An 18,494-nucleotide genomic window follows, 5' to 3' on the forward strand; every position below is an offset into this window, starting at 1 on the left:
TAACGCTTCCTTCCTCCCAAGCGTGTGCAAGCCTCCCTGGTGCTGCCAGGTTGATGCACATGCTCCAGCCCAGCGCCTGTCCCGGTCACAGGGTGTGTGGCTTCCTATTCTAGTCGTACCATCCCCTCCACCCAAACCCTGGCCTCATGGTTCCTCCAAGTCCTGAATGGGCAAGGCAGAGTGGATGGGAGAGCGCCTTGTCAGAGGGAGTACACGCAGTGGCTCCTGGGTGCTTGGGCTTGGGGGAGGCCGCTGCGGGGCCCTGCTCGGCGCTCAGTAGCGGTAGACCCGCAGCCTGTTGTTCTCATCCAGGCCTAGCTGCAGCAGGAAGTCCGAAGAGGCCACTGGCTTGGGTGCTGAGGTGAAGAGGTATCTGGCCACGAGGTGAAGGAAAACTGTGGGTGGCTGAGCATGTCCATGCGAGGCCAGGAAAGAGTCAACAGCCAAACCGGATGCTCCTCAGATGCCCAGGCATCAGCGGAGGCCCTGAGGTGAGGCCCAGCCAACCCAGCCACTACAACAGGAGGAGTCTGGGAACAAGTTAAAGGATACGACTTGGGGTCACTCTTGAAATGTTCTAGCCACTTGCGGTTGGCCTCAATCATGCTCTGAAAGTTGGTGCTGCCCACCTTGGGGACTGGGGAGTGGGTGCGCTGGAGGAGACGGAGCTGCTCGCTGGGAAGGGGAGCGAAGGGGAAGGAAAGGGCAGAGAGGGAGAGAAGACAGAAGTATGAGAAGAAGGCAGCATGCAGCAGAGCCAACCAAAGGCCACCCACTGCCTCCTCCCTCCTCTGGTGCCACAAGTCATCGCCGAGGGCGTCTCCTCAGCAACTCAGAGCTGCCCCTCAGAAAAGGCAAGCATCAGTTCCCAAAAGGGAAGGTGAGGCACTCCCACCCCCTTCCCAGGTACTGCTACTGACATGGCCCTGGGCCTCCACATCTGCCTGTGCCTAGCCAGCGCTACCAGCGAGGCACTTTACTGTCTATGCCAATGCTTGTCCAGCCTCAGCTCCTAAGCTGGCCCAAGAAACGGTGGGGGACATACCACTGGAGCCTGGGGGAGGGGAGACGTGCATTTGGCAAGAAATAAGATGTATGAGAAATGAATAACAGGTTTAAATAACTGCTCTGTCTCCCCCATGGGGTGTCCCCCTCATTCCAGATGCTGCTGCAGGCTCCAGGGCCTGAGGGGACACCACAGCTGATTTTTTTCCCAGGGGCCGCCAGGCAGCCCCCTCGTGAGCCAGCCCCCACAGGGGCCTCTGGGTAGAGACTCAGCTCTGCAGTGGCCAGGCCTAGGGCTCAGTCCTGGGCCAACATGGGCAGCTCTGTGGCTGGGGGTTTGCTCCTCTCAGAGGTCCCACTTGTCTTACTGCCACCCAACTGTCCTGCAGAGCTGTGAAGGGAGGCTTACCTGGCAGAGACATAGCCCAGCCGGCTCTCCAGGGGCGCGGGGCAGCCACTGAGCAACGGGATGCCAGCTGAAAGAGCAGGAGGAGAGATCTCAGAGCCCCCCTCACCAGCACCTGTGGCTTCCCCAGAAATGGACACGGAAACATCCCCAGAACATAACCCCAAAGCAAGGCAAGTTTAGTAGCAGGCATTGAGAGACAGGTGACAGGTGGGAACTATCCTATTTATTTTATTTCTGGACTTTAATTTACATTTCAAATGGAGTTGGGATAGAATGAAGAGTTTTTGTTGTTGCTGTTTTATGTTTTCCCTCAAATGACCGCTTTTATGGCTTCTCATATTCCTCAGCAAGGCTGAGACCAGGGGAGCCACACAGCCAACAAGTTACAAGCAGAATCTTAGGGTCAGAATCTCCAGAAACATGGGCTCAAAACCTGATGGGTTCCTCACTCACCGGGCACCTGGTAGCACACTGCCAAGTCCCAGCCTACTCCTCTGTGAGATGAAGGTAATTACTATCTCAGGGATGCATCACAAGGGTAAGTGGAAACATACATAACATGCCTGGCCCATCCCACGCTGCACAAGGCAGAGCTGTTGCAACGCAGCGCGGGGCCCTCTAGGCCACTGAGCTCCAGCGTCCACAGCAGAGGTCCCGCCAGCCCAGCCTCCACATGAACCCTCTGGCACACAGAGGCCCCAGCAGCAAGGTCTCTTCACCAGGACCCACAGACAGAGCTAATGGCCACGGGGCAAGCCAAAGCAGAGGCAAAGGGGAAAGCCACAGGAGGCAGGGAGTAGCACGAAGGCCTGGCCCAGCACCCAGGCCTGGACACAGGGCGGGAGGCTTACAGGGAAAATACTTGCGCCACTTCTCCAGCAGGAAGTCATCCACTGTCTGCGCCACAGAGGAGGACAGCTTGGGGCCCAGCCCCGGGTCCCACGCCCACTGGGTAGACGTGGGTACAATGGGGGACGAGGCCGAGGCCCTGGTCAGGGAGGCAAAGCTTCGGGAGGGTGTGTTCTTGGAGGACCGAGGGGAGCACTGAGCTGGCGAGGAGGTGAAGGGCGGCGGCGGCTGGGTGCTGAGACTACCCAGCAGGCTGAGGACGCTGTTGAGCTCGCTACTGATGCGATGGAGGGAGCTGCTCAAGTAATGGATCTTGTTGGGGAACGCTGAGGCCACTGAAAGGGGGCAGGTGGAGGGAGGACTGTGGTCAGGGCCTGCACCAGCCTAGCCCAGCTGGCACCACAGCCCTCTCCTGGCTGCCCTCCCCTCAGCCCCATGAAGGGGACAGAGGGCAGCAAGTGCACAGGCAGTGCCCAGGACCCTAGAGAGAAGAGAGGAGGCTCACAGGGATAGTCCCGCAGCCATCTGAAGCCAGGCCCCTTGGCCCTGAGGACCGCAAACCCAAATGGCTTGGCTCCTTCCCGGCTTCCGAGTACCTGGTTCAGACACAGGGTTGAAGGACGGAGACTACCCTTGTCCTACCCATGCCTCCCACAATTGGCTCTCTCCACAGATACCGTGGGCCTCTTTCCCAATGCCACCACCACTCACCATGAGGCAGCGGGCAGGATTCCGAGCCTGTAATGCTCAGGTCCTCTGAGTCGCTGAGGTCAAAAGTCACCACCTTCTTGGTGGGGGCTCCTCTCAGAGTATCCTCATCTGGGGCCTGATGGGTGGGAACAGCTGTTAGTGTCCCCACCCTACTGCCCTCGTGGCCTTGTGGTCTCCTCTTCCAGGACCCAAATCCCCAGTGGAACCTGGGGGAGGCATCCCACAGCAGGTGAGAGAGAGGCGACCTGAGAGAACCCAAAGATACAGATAATGGGGTCCCAGGACCAGACGAACCCCCACCTACTCCTACTCCTACATCTCAGCCTCAAGCATGCAGGGGGCCAGGGACACCCACAGTGCAAGTCCACTCCTGCTCAGGTCACCTCCTCGGTGCCACGGCAGGGCGGGGTGGGGCAAGTCCCCCTTCCCACACCCCTCGAGAGGTCCCAGGGCACTCAACACACACATCTAAACCCTCAGAGACAGCCAGGCGTGGTGGCACATGCTTGTAATCCCAGCGCTCGGGAGGCTGAGACAGGAGGATCACACAGGTTCAAAGCCAGCCTCAGCTACTTAGTGAGGCGCTCAGCAACTCAGTAAGACCCTGTTTCCAAATAAAGTGTAAAATAGGTCTGGGAGTATAGCCCGCAGGTAGAAAAGCCCCTGGGTTCCAGCCCCAGTACCACAAAATAAAATAAAATAACCCCTCAGGGCTTTGACAAGCAGCTGAAGCCAAACGCACAACCTGGGCCCTAGAAGCCCAGTTCCCCCTAATTCAACCCAAAGAGCCCAACCCAATCCCAGGAACAGTGTCAGGAGGTTGTGTGGCCACAGGATGACACCTCTTCCCGGAGAGAAGACTCCAGCTGGCTCAGCTTCTCCTCCTTCTTCCTTAGCAGGCGGTGGCCTTTCCGCACGGCCGACTTCATCTCATCCAGGTGCCGAGTCTCCTGGGGGGAGGGAGAGATGAGTGCCCACACAGGCGCTGGAGTCCTAGCTCTGCCACGTATTGACTGCCTGGCCTCCAACAAACTACCTAGCTCTTGGTATGGCTGCTTATCTGAAATAGACAAAGACTACTTTTCACGAGATTATGAGAATGAAATGAGACAGAGCATGCTATAGGCTTGTGTGCTATGCGCATGCCCAGTCAACTCTCCAACGGCTACTGCTACGTCACTGCTCCCAGCATGACTATCACCACCACCTACACTGTGGACTTCACTGACAGAGAAAGGACAGGCATCCCCTGGGAGGCCTGCTCCTGCCTATGCCAGCCTCTTGGCCCTCATCCCAGAGACAAGGGCCACAGGATCCAAGGCCCCAGCCAGTTATAGAGTGGCTAGGGCTCTAAAGGCCCACAAGATCCAAGGAGCCCAGGCAGCCAGCACCCTCAACTGGTGCAAGATCTCTGATACCAACTTGTAAGGATGAAGTCCTGCCTTCTCACTGCAAATGAGATCGTCAGAGAAGGCAACCAGAGAAGTGTCTCAATCTTAAGCTTGGTGTGTCCAAAAGATTCATTCACGAATGAAGCCTTTAGCGTTAAGAGTACGAAAAAGCAGAGCACTGTATTTGAAATCTTCTTTAGTCATACTCTTCCCCCAATAATACAGACTGAGAACCTCTTATGTGCTGGGACTAGAAATACTTGACAGTGGGGTTTTCTGGTTTGGGATATTTGTGTAGACTTCACCCTGAGCACTTCCAGTGAAGGTGCTCAAGCTGCACCGCCCCATCTCCTACATACAGCTAAGGAGAGGCTCAGATGACTTAGTACCAAGGGAGGCATGTGTGTGACACAATGTGTTGTCGCCACATAGAGCTAAGTGACTCCAGGGCCCATGTGGCCTTTTTGTGGTGTCCCAGAGGATCAACAGGAGAGCCGGGGCAGGACTCTGCTGGCCCCAAGCCTTCCGCTCTCCCCGGCTCCTACCTCCTCCAGGCGCTTGCGCATATCCTCCGGCGCCTCAGGGCCTGGTGGGTCTTTGGCCACCTCCTGGGTGGCCAGCCTGGGGTGCCAGTACTGCTTGGCAGCCTTCAGGGCTGTCTGCCGCCTCCGCATAATGTGTGTCTGCCACATCATGAACTCCTTGGCACTACGGAGGGCAATCCCCTCGGCCAAGAGGTAGTTCTGGATGCTTTGGAAGACAGGCCAATAGGAGAAGAAGAGAAATGACAGGGAAGATTCTAAGAACTCTGCCCTGGGACACACTGCCATTCCCCAGCAGATGTCTACCCAGACAGGCTGTGGTAGCTCACCTGTCCAAGGACAAGTTGATCTCCTTGTTCTGGGAGAGAGAAGATAGCTCTTGAGTCTGATTCTATAGACACAGAGTAGAAAAGACCCACTGGGTGCAGCAAAAGTAGATACCCACAGGCCCCAGGTCCCTCCCAGTGGCCTGGACAAGGATATGGCTCTGCCAGCTGCCAGGCCTCTTCACTATGGTACCATTTGCCTGGTAAAGACAGCTGGAGGCTGAGAACAGGAGGAGGCCAGGTGCTGGGCCAGGCTCCCCTCCTCATGCCCTGTCCTCCTCGGTGTTCCTCCCAGGACCCAGCCCCCAGCTCACTGAACCAAGGGATTTCCTCAGGTCCTCGATGTGGAGGTCTGGCTCAAAATGTTGGAAAGCAGTACTTTCTTCAACTTCTAGCTCTTTCAAGATGTCCTGTTTCCTCTGAGCTTCAGCCTCCAGGATGCTATAGTGGGGAGGAAGGGAAGTGAAGCAGGTTCCCAGGATGTGGATCCTAGGTTGAAGGTACCATCTCAGTTACCCTCATTCCTGTCCAAGTCCCTGGAGCAGGGCTGAGGCAGGAACAGCAGAACCGAGGATTCCCTACACCTCACAGCCTCCACACACCACTCCTTACAAAATGTAGCAGCCTTCTGCCTGGCTTCAAAGTCCAGCCCTCCACCTCTCCCTGTTAACTAGGCCCTGATGAGCAGGGCCCCAGGGCAGCAGAGGGCAGGCAGGAGAGAGGTGCTGAATGGCTAGGAGCAGAGTGCCCAACGCACCTGACTTGTTTCTGCAGCCTATGACTCTGTGACTGCAGCTGACCCACTTGGGTCTCCAGCTCATGCTTGCGGGCCTGCAATTCTTCAAGAATCCTCTGGAGCTGCCGCATAGACTCTGCCGTCTGGGTATACTCCTTCTTTGCCTCCTCTAGGTTCTGATGGGTGGCTGTGGCTTTCTAGGGGTGGAGGGAAAGACAGAAACACTTACAGACATGGTGGGGAGGAGATGGGTGCAGGAGCACAACACAGTGGGAAAGCCAGACAAGAATGCGTGGGAACAAAGGCTAGGTCCACAGTTCTGTGCCCAGGATCAGGACATATACTGGCTCTGGCCTCCCACCACAGCCCCACTCCCTAGAGTTCCAGACCCTGGGCCCACAAGGAGCCACGATCTGTTGGATACTGGCCAAGATAGTTTGGAACCCCAGCATCCTGGGTAAAGGGTGGGTTGGAGTGGGGGGACAGAGGAAAAACAAAGGCAGGAGGACAAGATGAGACTGACCTCTCTCTCCAGAGCCACCTGCCTCTGCACATCAAGCAGCTGCTGCTTCCCGTCCTGTAAGGTCTCTTCCTGAAAAGGAACGAGTGGGCCCAGGGCTGAGGGGTGGGGCCTGCTCTCGCCCTGAGGGTAGACTCTATAGCCAAGGGCACCCAGATTCCTCACCTGGACATCCAGCTGACCCAACCTGGCTATGACATCTTTAGTTCTGATTTCGAGTTCTGCCTCTATTATCCCCCCAGACTCCTCACCTGGACATCCAGCTGAGCCAACTTGGCCTTGACATCTTTAGTTCTGGTTACAAGTTCTGCCTCTAAGTCTTGGAGTTTTCTTTCCTGCCCAGAAGTATAGGAGAAAAAGACACATGGAGGAAGGGTATAAGGCATTAGCGAGGGGCCGAGAAGTTCCAGAACCCACGATGCCACACAGCAACCTCCACACCAGGTTGAGGCTTGCCTCCCAGGGTTCCCCTGCAGCCTCCTGGGCATGTACTAGGGCTTGCTGATCCCCTGGTGGGGAGGAGACATCAAGAGGCCCACCCAAGACCTTAGAGGGGCTGACCTCCCCCCTTCTAGTCCTGGGCCCCAAAAGCAAAGGAGCAAAGATGCCTCTGAGCTTTGAAGTGGCCAGTGAGCCTCCCCTTCCCTGTGGCTGTGGGGCTCTGTCCTGCTAGGCTATGGCACCATCTCCCAGCATTTCCCACCCCACACGAGGTATCCCAGCAGCTCACCACCCCGGCCTCACCCGCTCCCGGTGCCGGCGCCACAGATCCTCGAGCTGCTGCTCCTGCTCCTGCCTTATGGTCTCCAATTCTCGCTCATGGGCCCTCCGCAGCCGCTCCAGCTCTCCAGTCAAGTGTCCTAGGAGGTCAGCCCGCTGCTTCCTTTCCTGAAAAGGGCATGGGGCTGCTAGTGGGAACCTGCAGTGGCTCCCAACTCCATAAAAACCACCCCCGCAGCCCAGGGTCAGAGAGATGAAGGTCACCAGCAGCTCCCCAAGGCCAGCTCTTAGAGAAGAGGAGGAGAGCAGCAAGGAGAGCAGTCTCAGCTCCCAGGAAGCCCACAGCCACCCTGAGCTGAGGCAGAAGCTAGAAGCCTACTTTGGGGGCCTGGCAACTCTCTTCCTTGGTGGAGGCAGGGTGGTTAATCAATTGTCACTCATCCTTAGCATGGGCAGAGTTACTCTGGGTAGCTAAACTGCATCAGGGGACTGATATTTCTACTCCAGAAGATCTTAGCAAGTGTCTGGGATATGGGTTCCAGTTATTAGAACAGAAGCCTAAAAGCCCCCATAGGGACCCAGCCATGGGCTGAAGGCACCACACCCCCACCCACCCAACATTCACCTCCAACATGAGCAAGCCAAGCCAGCCCAGGTCCATACAGGTAACTGAACTCTCCCAACTTGAGGCCAAAAGTGAAGAAAGGCAGATACTATCTAACATTGTTGGGCACCTGCCAGTCTATTTCTTACAGTGTCCTGAAATTTCAAGCACCTTGGTGGCTTGGTATTCAAGTGACTAAAACCAAAGGCTTTGAAGTCAACACTTGAGCTGGAGTCCTGCTCTTCTACTTATTGGCCAGGTGTGATCATCCTGGGAAAATGACCTGAACCCTTGAGCCTTAGCGTCTTCTTTAAAGTGGAGACAAGACCGTACGTGCCTCCCAAGGCACTTGTGGTGACTGAAAAGGTTAAGATACATTAGGATCTCAGAGCACCTGCACTGTAGTCCAAGCCTTGACAGAGGTGGGTGTCTAATGTTTTAGTAAAAAATCCAAAACTGACTTCGCCTTTGTAGCTGCCAGGGAGGAAAGCTTCCTATGAAACATGACTTCCTATGAAACAGTTTACCCCCTACAGCCAACTGGGAAGGAGTGTATGTGTGTATACATGGTGGGGACAGGGCAGTGCAGCTACCTCGGCTTCATACCGCTCTCTGGCCTCGGCCACCACTTGCTGGTGCTCCTCCTTCATCCTGTCCATCTTCCTCTCATGCTCCCTTTCCATCTCCTGGCGCTTTTCTCGCAGAAGGCTGCTGAGCTGCAGAGGGACAGCACAAGGCAGCTCATAGCTAAGCTGCAACCACTGGGGTCCAGAAAACCTGCAGGCTTACCTGTGCCTCAGTGTCCCCCAGCCCCCATGCTCATACCCCACAGGACACCAGGGCATGCACACGACCATGACCCAGCCCCACCTCCCATGGGGCGTATAGGGCTTGGGATTGGGGAACCTGCCCTGGAGGGAATGCAGCCACAGAAATGGAGGCAGAAGAGTTTCCCCTTGAGCCTCCTCCAGCAGTAGAGGGCACTGGGTAGAACAGCCCAGGGAACTGTGGCGGGGACCAGCACTCACCTCTTGCTCATACTCAAACACCTGGTGTGCTTTCTTGTGGGCTCTCTGCTCTGCCAACCCAAGACTCTCCTGAAGCTGGGCCTCCTCTTTCTGTTGAGCTTCCTCTATCTTCTTCTGGAGGCTGGAGACCACCTGAGGAAGCACCGGTACACACAGAAGAGTGTGACCCTCAGGAGACAGCAGACAGACAGGAGATACCAAAGGGACTCAACCCAGGAACCCAGCATCCATCCCAGGAGCCTGCGGGCAGAGGGAGGTACAGTCCCCATAGCTAGGGACAGGCTGAGCTCCCCCGCCAGCTGGCGTAAAGGGGGCACTGGAATGCCCCAGCTCTGCCCTCTCGAACCAGGTCGGCTGCATCTCACCTCCCGGTGCCTGGCCTCCAGAGAGGAACAGAGCCGCTCCAGCTCAGCACTGTGCTCCTTCTCCAGCCTTGCTGCCACCTGGGGAGCAGCAAAGGGTCTATGAGGGAAGTGGGACAAGGACACTGGCTGGTACTGGCCATAGGGATGATGGGGCCTGGAAGACCATCAGATCATGACACAAGGGGCAGAAGGCATCACGGGCACACACCGGCTCTTCTAAGATATCTCAGGCCCTAAAGTCTATAAGGCAAATGGGCAGGAACACCAAGGCTAGAGAAGAAAGACACTAGAGTAGGCCTCAGCTCATGGCCCCCAGACCCCTATCTCTGGACAAGGCTGCAGGTACATAAGATACTGCTCACGACTGTAAACAAGACCTGAGCCAGAAAGCACTGGGGGTTTAGCACATTCTCTGAGCACCTGCAGCACAACAAACTTGCAGTTTTTCTGTATCTACCAGCTAACGCTTACTCCTCTGAGCCCTGCATGGCCAGCTGCTTTAGCACCTAACCTGGAGGCTGACTAGCAGACTGAAGGGCGAGGAAGTGGGGACCAAGCAGAAAAAACATTCCCAAGTGCTAGCTTCTGGCTCCAAGAAAGGAGAGAAACGTAGTGAGATGAAGTCAAGAACAAGGACAGGGCCCTCATCTCAGGTCCTCTGGACTGGCTGAAGTTTTCAGTTGTGAAACCTTCCCAAATCCACAATACACTTTCCCTGAAGCCACTAACACCACAAGCTGCTGCCGCCAGTCCACCCTGACCTTGGCAGAGCTGCTGGATACCTGTGTATCCTCCATCACGCCCAGAAGACCAGGGTTGGCTGGACCTAAGCCAAGTAATAGGCCCGGCAGCAACCATCTCCCAGGCCTGACTGTACACGACACCACTGTTCACCTCACCCCCTCTCTGCAGGCCCAAAGTGTGCCCCTCTTCCCCCGCCTATTTCTCACCTCTGTTCTCTCCCCTTCCAGCTGCTCCCTTAGCTGCTGCAAAGCCGCCTCCTTCTCAGCCTTCAGGGCAGTCTCTGCTCTCTTCTCCGAAGCCTCCAGCTCTTCCTGGAGCTGCTCCAGCGTCCTCCGGCTCTTCTGTTCCAAGCTGGCCCTCTCTACCTTCTGTAGGGACTCAAGTTCTTCTCTCAGCCTCTGCAGGGAAGCCTCCTGCTCAGCTCTGGGCAGACAGAAAGAAATGGGTACTGGTCCATGTGTTCCAGGTCACTTCACAGGGCTGAGCAGCTCCCAGTGCACACTCACCGGATTCGCTCCTCATCTGCTTCTATGCTGGACTGGAGCTGGGCTCGGAACCGGGACAGCCTCTGGCCTTTCTCCTCTCTCATCTGAGCCTCCTCCTCATCACTGGCTTTCTGCAGCTTCTCCTTCAGGGAACTAAAAAGGCAAGAGGCAGGTCCACTGGCAGGCTCACTGAGGTCTTCCCTGCTCTATTCATAACTCCTGTCTCTCCTGTCCAAGCTGGGTCCCTATGCCTCCTAGAATAACAAGTCTGCCTGCTGCCTACACTGACCTCAGCAGGGCATTCACTCAAGGAAGGTCACAACCACCCCAACCAACTCTGAATCCACATTCTTCCACTGCCCACGGCTCTGGGTATATCAGATGCATTACAACTCTCATCTCCACACACACTTTCCTGCCTCTCGAACTCTGCTCATGCTGGTCCCTCAGCCTAGAATTCCTTTTTTTTTTTTCCCATCAGACAAACCCATATTCATTGCTCAGAACCAGCTCTCTCCTGTCTGGGTCTTTCCAACTCCCTCGAGTTCACTGGCCGGCCTCTCCCAGCTAATGTGCTGCAAGGACATTCCTCACTGCTGCCACTCCGCACCCATCACAATGCACCCTGATTAATCTTCCTACCTGCTTTCCTTGCAAGTCCAGGAGCTTCTTCAGAGCAAGAACCCTGTCTTAAAATCTGTTATTTCCCAAGCACTGAGCATAATAACTGACAGAGAGTAGGTGTTGAATAAGTGTGTATAGGATTTGAACAGTCCCATCCAGCCCCAAACTGTGATCAAGCCTTGATTATCCATGAAAGACATCTTAACCACAGACCAATGATGGTGTCCATGTCACCTAAGCAGACAATCTCCTGCTTACACAAATTACATACTTTTTGGTACCTTCTCATGCAGCCCCACAAGCCAAGGAAACGTGTGCTACATACTCAGGGAACCCAAGCCTGCATAATTTGGAAGACGATTTCTTTGAAAAGCTCTGTAGCAAATTCCAAACATCCCCCACCCCCCAAAAAAGGTGTAGAATCATTCTCTATTATCAACACCACCACTTTCTTTATGAGAGGAAATTTGAATTAAGTAAAAATCCTTCTTTGATATTCCCCCAAGCCCTTTCCCTTTTCCTAAAAAAAAAAAAAAAAAAAAAAAAAAAAAAATTGCACAGAGCAACACAGAATGTTAGAGCTGGCAGGAACATTAAGATCAAGTCCAATCTCTCCATTTTGCAAATAAAGAAACTAAGGGGTCAGCATGCCTATCTCCCTTCTCAGGATCAGCTGTGGCTTTCAGAAACTTCTACCCAGTGGAAATTTTCCTGCAGAGAGGAGAAAGTACCATCCCTCAGAAAGATTCTGGTATAAGCAGAAGAGTTCTTGTGATGAATTATCGAAGATAGCCAGGCAAGGCTCTCTCCACAGAGAAGTCATTTAGTCTAGATCAGCTGATACTATGATGATTTTTAACAGAAAATAAAAACAAGTGCTGTCATTAATGGAGTAACTACTCCAGGCCCTGACCGGGCACTTTCAGCATGCTGGAGTTCACCACAAACACAGGCTCCTAAGAAGACCCCTCTGGGGTCTGAGGACAGTGAGTGGAAAGCACAGCCAACCAAGACCATGGCAGCAGAAGACAGTGCAGCCTTGTGAGGCTGGCAGAGAGATACTGCCAGGCTTTCCCCCAGGGCACTGCAAATTAAGGCAAGCTGAGTTGTGACCCACTGGGGTGAGCCCCAGTCTCGATAATCAGTTGGCGGGAAAGGGAGAATGCAATGGGGAGGTCTGGCTTTTGGGGTGCTCCCCAGCAGGAAACCCAAGAGGGAATCATACAAAGGCAGACCTTGTTCAGCAGATCCTATGTTAGCTAATGAGAAAGAGCGGCCCTGATCTTCGTGGTTCTCAAATATTGGTTTTCCATGGTATTTCCTCTAACTTAAGCTTAAATGTTGTGTACATTACTTGATATATATGATCTAAAAATAATAATTCTCTACTACTCTTGGAGATTCTCTCTACAAGGACAAAGAGTGAACCTTTAGTCAGGTAAATGAGATACATTAACACTGCTTTGCAGCCCTCGGGCTGTGACAGGCTGCTCATTACCTTCTTTCCCTTTTGTTACTAACAGAGCCCTGATTTTATTTTAGCAGTAAAGAGACTGACTATAGGACTCCATTTCCCCCAGTCTCCCTTGCAGCTAGGGGTAACCAATGAGACAGGAGCAGAAGCTACTGGGGAAAGCTCGGGAACAGCCTTGAATATCTCTGGGACTCCCGGTACAGCTGGGGGAGGAGCAAGACCTGAGGGCCTTCTCCTTCTGCTGGTGGAGCTGGAGCATCTCCTCTTTCTCCTCTTGCCAAAGCTTCTCCCGCAGCTGCTGCATCTTCTCCCGCTGCGATCCCAGCAGCTGCCTCTGATCTGCATCCAGTTCCTGGGCCACTGACTCTTCCATATCCTTTACCACAACCTCCAAGAGCTGTTTTGGGGGAGTCACAGGCTCTGGGGATCTCCTGCAGGAGAGAAAAAACTTAGCACTGTGGTGTGAACATCCATCCACCTTTTGGCATACAATACAGAGGTCCAGAGATACAGAACATCATATACGGTATCCCAACAGGGGCCCAAGGCCAGGAGTTACATATCCAAATCAGGCCACATGATGACAGATGGCAGGCCATCCAAGTTCTATAGGACCAGTCCTGCTGTGGCTGGACAAAGCCCAAGGGCCTGGGGAGAAGGGCAGCACATCTGGGGGTGGGGGAGCTGGGGTCGAAGCCTGGGCTATGGCTCAGGTGCTGGCTGAGCAGCAGGGCGATTGCAAAGCTTGACCTCTAACGGATTTGACCCCAGAATGGACTAAAGCCCCATCTCCATGTTCCCATGAAGGCTCTGCCTACTACTTGAGACTTGAGCCAGCAATTTGGGAATAATCCCCAGGGACTTCTCTCTGCCTCCAGAACTGAGCAGAGACATGACCCCAGGGCAGATGCAGCTGTGCCGAGCTGGGCTCTAAGTGTCTATGGGGGTCCAGGAATGAGAACCCTCCTCCCTTGCTAACCAGGGGCCCTGGCAGGAGATGCTTCTCTGAGGCAAGAGAGGCACCACACCTCACGCAGCCACAGAGTGACAGGTTCTTCACCTGCTCAGTTAATTCTGTGTTTGAAAAAGGGTGAAAGAAATTCAGACCACCTGGATGCACAGGTAGGCGAGAGGTAAGGAATAATGGTACTGGTCTACAGGATTTCTACAGAGTAATCAGGCTACCAGTTTGCTTGTTTCCCAATTTTTTCCTGAAGGACATACCTACACAGTGAAGCTCAGTACCTCCCATGGCAGCTTTCCTCAAAGCCAGTGTGCGCTAACACTCTCAGGTCCCCAGGCCTCATGTTAGAAACTGGTCTCCGCATACAGCCATCAAGTGCTCAGGCTGCTGCAGGCTGGCCCAGCAGCTGTCAACCTCAGCGGGAACATGTGGGCAGGACCCAAATCAACGAGGACCAAGTAAGAGTCAAACTAGGGAGCCAGCCCTCCTCTGAGGCGCACACCCCTTTTCTTCCAGGTTAGCATCACAAGCAGATGGGAGGCAGGGGGCAGGAGCAGCTCAGATGAGAGAAGACAGGCCCTGACTAGGGAGGACAGGGGTGGCTACTAATACCTCTGAAATGCCACTCAGACCCACCCTTCCCCTTTCCTAAATCAGAACGTGGACCAGAGACAGTCTTGAGCCACACCTTCAAGTCTGTTTTCCCCTCCCTCCTTCTGAATCCTGGCTTTGTCCCAGTCCCAATACAGCCCTGGCTGATGCAGATGTAAGCAGTGGCTGCCGACTCCTCTGAGGATGCCGCCCTCTGGAAAGCCTCCCCACAGCTCTCCGCCTCATCAACCTTCCAACTCATTTCCAACCCTGGCTGCAAACATCTTCTTTCCCTGAGATGGTACCTTTCAATGCCTGCCTCCCATGTGGGCTGTGTAGCTACATGGAGCCCTAGGGACAGACACTGGGAAGACAGGGGATCGGACGGTGTGGCAGCACGTGTCCAGGCTGCACGCGCTCACGAGCCGCCTGCACATCTGGCACGCAGGCTGTGGGGCTGCTCCTCAGAGGCCTCTCCCCCTCCGCCACCCTAAAGACATGGCATCCGAGTGCCTCGCTTAGACCCACACAGTTAACGTGTCCAGAAGCTCTGGGAGGTGGCTGACAAGTGGCAGACACTAGGAAGAGGCAGGTCTAGCTTCTAGGCCCCCCCAGATGAGACCCAGCTTCCAACACTGAGTGGCAAAGGAAGGCTCGGCTCTATAAGAGTGCAGTCACTTGAGGCTGGCCACCAGAAGCCAGGAGACAGGATGGGCAAGCAAGGAGACAAGGCAGGAAGGGCAGGAGGGAGGTTGGAGGAGGCGAGAGGGAGGGAGAATATTCTGCAATGGCTGGACCAGCACTGGAGCTGGAACTGGAAGAAAAGAGCTATCTCCTTCACATCTAACCGGGTGGGTTTGTTTGATTGTTTTGGGGGATGGGGTCTCCTATGTTGCCTAGCCTGGGCTTAAACTCGCCATCTTCCTATCTCAGTCTCCCAAGCAGCTGGGACTAGGACCTGGTGATTTTGATTCATACATCATCTCTGGGGTCAAGGAGAAACACAAGCTCAGGACACCAACCAGCTAAGATAGCCTAGGAAGACGCCCTCCGACCTCTGCCTCCAACTTCCCCTCTCTGTTCTCATAGGAAGCCCCCTGATCTGCCTGTCCACAGCCACCAAGGTTCCTCAGTCAAAGCTTTCAGGGCAGGATACATATCACGTCTGAAAACCACAGCTTCCCTTCCCCTGCATGAGCCTGCACGATGTCAGTGATGACATGAGATCATGAGCTCAGGTGCCTGCTGATCACAGTGACACTTCCCAGGAGTCACCAGGGCAGGAACCCTCTGCTCAACAGTCACCAGAGTCCCTTGTCTCTCTCATTTACAGAGAGAAAAATGCATGAATCCTGGCATGCACCTTTCTCACACAGAGAAAAGGTACAGCAGCTGCAGACCAAAAGTCAGAAGCCTGGGGTCTCATCTTAACTCTGCAACTGACTAGTGATGGAATTTTGGGCAAATCCCTTCACATCTCTGAGCCTGTTTCCTCAGATAAGAGGTAAGAGGAAAGGTAAGAATGGCAGGAGAAAAGCTAAGTGACTTCTCTTTTTAACAGACTTGGTGCAACAATATAGTGAACTGAAAAAACCTGTTGACCCAGGCACCCAAGATCTACCTATATACTGTGTAATTACAGTCACATGAAGGTGGAGGAGTAGAAAAAGAAATCTATGGGACAGAAGCCATAGCAATGAAGGCCTGGGGTGGGTGCACCAAGAGGTGCATGAGGGGACATTCTTGAGGGGTAGAAGTGATCTATGTCTGATCTGAGTGGCTATTATGTGCTGTGCATGTGAACAATCACTGAATTATGTACTTCAGATACATGTACTTCAGAGCACATAAAAATCACAATAAAATGTTTATAAGAGAAAAACAGTGTTTGATAGTGGAGGCAATAAGATTTACCAGATTTCTGCTAATGAACCACAGTGTATCCCCTTCATACCTTGGACCCTGGCTAGTAGCCCCTACAGCCAAATTAACCTGGGGAAAGGTGGATGACAGTCATGGCTGCACAGGACACTCAAGGCCACACACAGAGCACCAAGGATGCAACCATGGCCCCTACACTGCACCTCTGAGCTGGAGCCAGAGCATCCCCTCCCCCACTCAGGGGGGAAAGGGTATTCAAGCAGTACATACACAGTGGCGGACAGACATGCACAACTGGCCCTTACCCCTCTGAAGAGACTGATGAGGTAGAACCAGCCACCACCTTCTCCTCAGGCTCCTCAGCAGCCTCCTGCCTGGGGCATGGCACATTCACCTCGGAGTGCTGCAAATCCTGGGCCACAGGCGGGCTTGGGGACTGCTCCCTTAAGAGTAGAAAGGAAGCAGCCATGTTAGAGCCCGGAGGGAGGCAAGAGCTCAGTCTGCTCTCCACTGGGGTGCCCCAGTGAAGCTCTCCTGCCTCGGCTCCCCAACCTCCCTCTCCCCTGTGTACTGAAGACCAGATGCTCCCACACGGGGACGGGGTGGTTTTGCACACGGCAGGTGCTCTGGCTGCTGCTGACTTGACACCTCCATTCCCTGAAGCTCACTCCAACCCCCTGGATTCTAAGATCAGCATCTTCCTCTTGCCAGGAGAACAGGCCTGGCAAAGTAAACCAGGCTGGAGCCAGGCTGGGACAGGAGGAGAGGCAGGGCCCCAGGGCTCTGCAGCTCCCTCTCCTTGGCCAACTACACAGGTGACTAGAGGTGGGCTGACTCCTGGCAGGGAGAGGCGCTTAGGCCTGACAATGGCAGAGCCTCTGTCCCAGTCGTTGGCAACCTCTATTCAAGACTTCCTACGCTCCCTTAATCAGCCTGGCTACCCCAATTTCATTTGCAGATTAAGAACTAGGAGGAAGCAGAGCTCCCCATTCCCTAGCTCCTCCTCCTATTGCTGCTTCTACAAACCCACCCCAGCTCTCACCTTCTGCTCCAGGCCCGCCCTACCCCAGCTCTCTCGGCACTAGCACACACACGAACAACATGCACCAGCCCAGAGCATGCCCCTCATCCTTACCTTGAGAGAGCCACCAGCGGGGTGGGGCTGGCTGCCAAGTCCTCCCCCTCAGGCTGCTCACCCGGCATCTGCAGAGGCTTCTCTTCAGGAGTCTGGCTGTGCATGGGACTCCTGAGATGCTCCCCATGCAGAAGTGGAGGAGATAGCCTGGTAGGGTGGCCAGAGCAACGGGGTCAGTCCCTTCCATTTGGAGAGCAGGAAGAGAATCTAGGAGCACAGTGTGGGTCCCTAGTGCTAGACCCTAACCCGCTCTGAGAGCTGCAGGAAAAGCAGATATATGGCAGGAGCCCTCCTGGACAATCTTTCTGTCTGGACGGAAGGCAGGCACCCAGCACACTGCCACATGCATGGCTTGGTCCAGACATGAGAGCTAGACACACTCCCATATGTCCATTCCCAGAGCTCACCATCAACGGAGCCACAGAGGGCTTGAAGAACTGAGTAGCAAATGGGGAGAAAAAGAGACACTAGGCTCAAGTGGCCAGACTACAGAAAAGCACGAGGCTGCAGCTTTAAGAAACTATAGTGCTGAGAGCTTTCTGAGACCTAAGAAGACATCCATTCCCATTCCCCTTCCAGGGTAGTGGCTCTTCTTCTAGCACGGGCTCAGTCCCAAGAGGCTGAGAGCCACCAGACAAACGTGCACAAATTGCCCACAGCCTCCTCTGACAGGGCAGGGCCCTGGCTCCGAGCTGAGCTGCAGTGCTGACCCTGTAGCATGACTGCCCCAAGCTAAGTAAGCCCCAGCCCGTGACCCAATAACACACTCAGTGGCATAATCCACCCAACCCAGTGAGCAGGACACAGTCCTGACCCCACCTTGGTGCTGTGTGCAGAGTCCACCAAATAGCACTTCATGGGCCTATGTGGGCATCATCCAGGGGTTCCACACACCTGACCTGACCATGCAGCTGGTGCACCACTTGCCTTCAGGTGGAGGCACACCGAGCCACACTGCCTACCCGAGCCAGGAACTCTGCTGAACCCACACTGTAGAAGACACACGCTTCTATACCTCGCGGAGCATCTGTACTGCTTGCTCTGCCATTCGTCTTGGCTGGACTGGCTGTCATTCGGGTCATCTCTTCCTAACCCCTGGGTCTATACAGGAAGCAACGGAGAGTCTGCATTAGAGGGGTCTGCATTGCAGGGGGCTCCCTCCCCTGCTAACTCCTATGTGCAGCACAAAGCACTGAGAAGTGCCACACAGGACATGGAACAGAAGGCCTGCCAACTGTCTGATGAAGCTTGCAGAGCTCTGGCTAAGCCCCAGGCACACAGCTGGAGACAGCCACGGCCGCTGCACTAAGCCAGAAGCCAGGGACAGAGAAAGGACACACAGGAAAAGAACCCCTGCCTTCTGCCACTGGAAGCCGGCATGCCAGCTGCA

The 18,494-nt window shown here is 54.6% G+C and overlaps 1 protein-coding gene across 1 annotated transcript in view; it reads right to left on the bottom strand.

Annotated features, from left to right (window-relative positions):
- Positions 1-273: 273 nt before the first annotated feature.
- CEP164 (centrosomal protein 164) overlaps positions 274-18,494 on the bottom strand; it is a gene marked incomplete at both ends in the record, with an annotated part of 58,571 nt that continues 40,350 nt past the window's right edge. Inside the window, 24 exons of the mRNA XM_080717901.1 lie at positions 274-373; positions 553-675; positions 1,415-1,481; positions 2,266-2,598; positions 2,975-3,089; positions 3,817-3,924; positions 4,911-5,115; positions 5,237-5,298; positions 5,548-5,674; positions 5,991-6,166; positions 6,493-6,561; positions 6,741-6,824; positions 7,234-7,377; positions 8,407-8,529; positions 8,842-8,973; positions 9,207-9,284; positions 10,157-10,373; positions 10,457-10,588; positions 12,755-12,964; positions 13,562-13,607; positions 14,511-14,578; positions 16,275-16,412; positions 17,105-17,251; positions 18,120-18,205. Coding sequence (XP_080574027.1) covers positions 274-373; positions 553-675; positions 1,415-1,481; positions 2,266-2,598; positions 2,975-3,089; positions 3,817-3,924; positions 4,911-5,115; positions 5,237-5,298; positions 5,548-5,674; positions 5,991-6,166; positions 6,493-6,561; positions 6,741-6,824; positions 7,234-7,377; positions 8,407-8,529; positions 8,842-8,973; positions 9,207-9,284; positions 10,157-10,373; positions 10,457-10,588; positions 12,755-12,964; positions 13,562-13,607; positions 14,511-14,578; positions 16,275-16,412; positions 17,105-17,251; positions 18,120-18,205 — 3,090 coding nt within the window. The remainder of the gene's footprint in view (positions 374-552; positions 676-1,414; positions 1,482-2,265; positions 2,599-2,974; positions 3,090-3,816; positions 3,925-4,910; positions 5,116-5,236; positions 5,299-5,547; positions 5,675-5,990; positions 6,167-6,492; positions 6,562-6,740; positions 6,825-7,233; positions 7,378-8,406; positions 8,530-8,841; positions 8,974-9,206; positions 9,285-10,156; positions 10,374-10,456; positions 10,589-12,754; positions 12,965-13,561; positions 13,608-14,510; positions 14,579-16,274; positions 16,413-17,104; positions 17,252-18,119; positions 18,206-18,494) is intronic.

This window comes from Muscardinus avellanarius, assembly GCF_963383645.1.
Source record: "Muscardinus avellanarius genome assembly, chromosome: 1".
Classification (NCBI taxonomy): Eukaryota; Metazoa; Chordata; class Mammalia; order Rodentia; family Gliridae; genus Muscardinus; species Muscardinus avellanarius.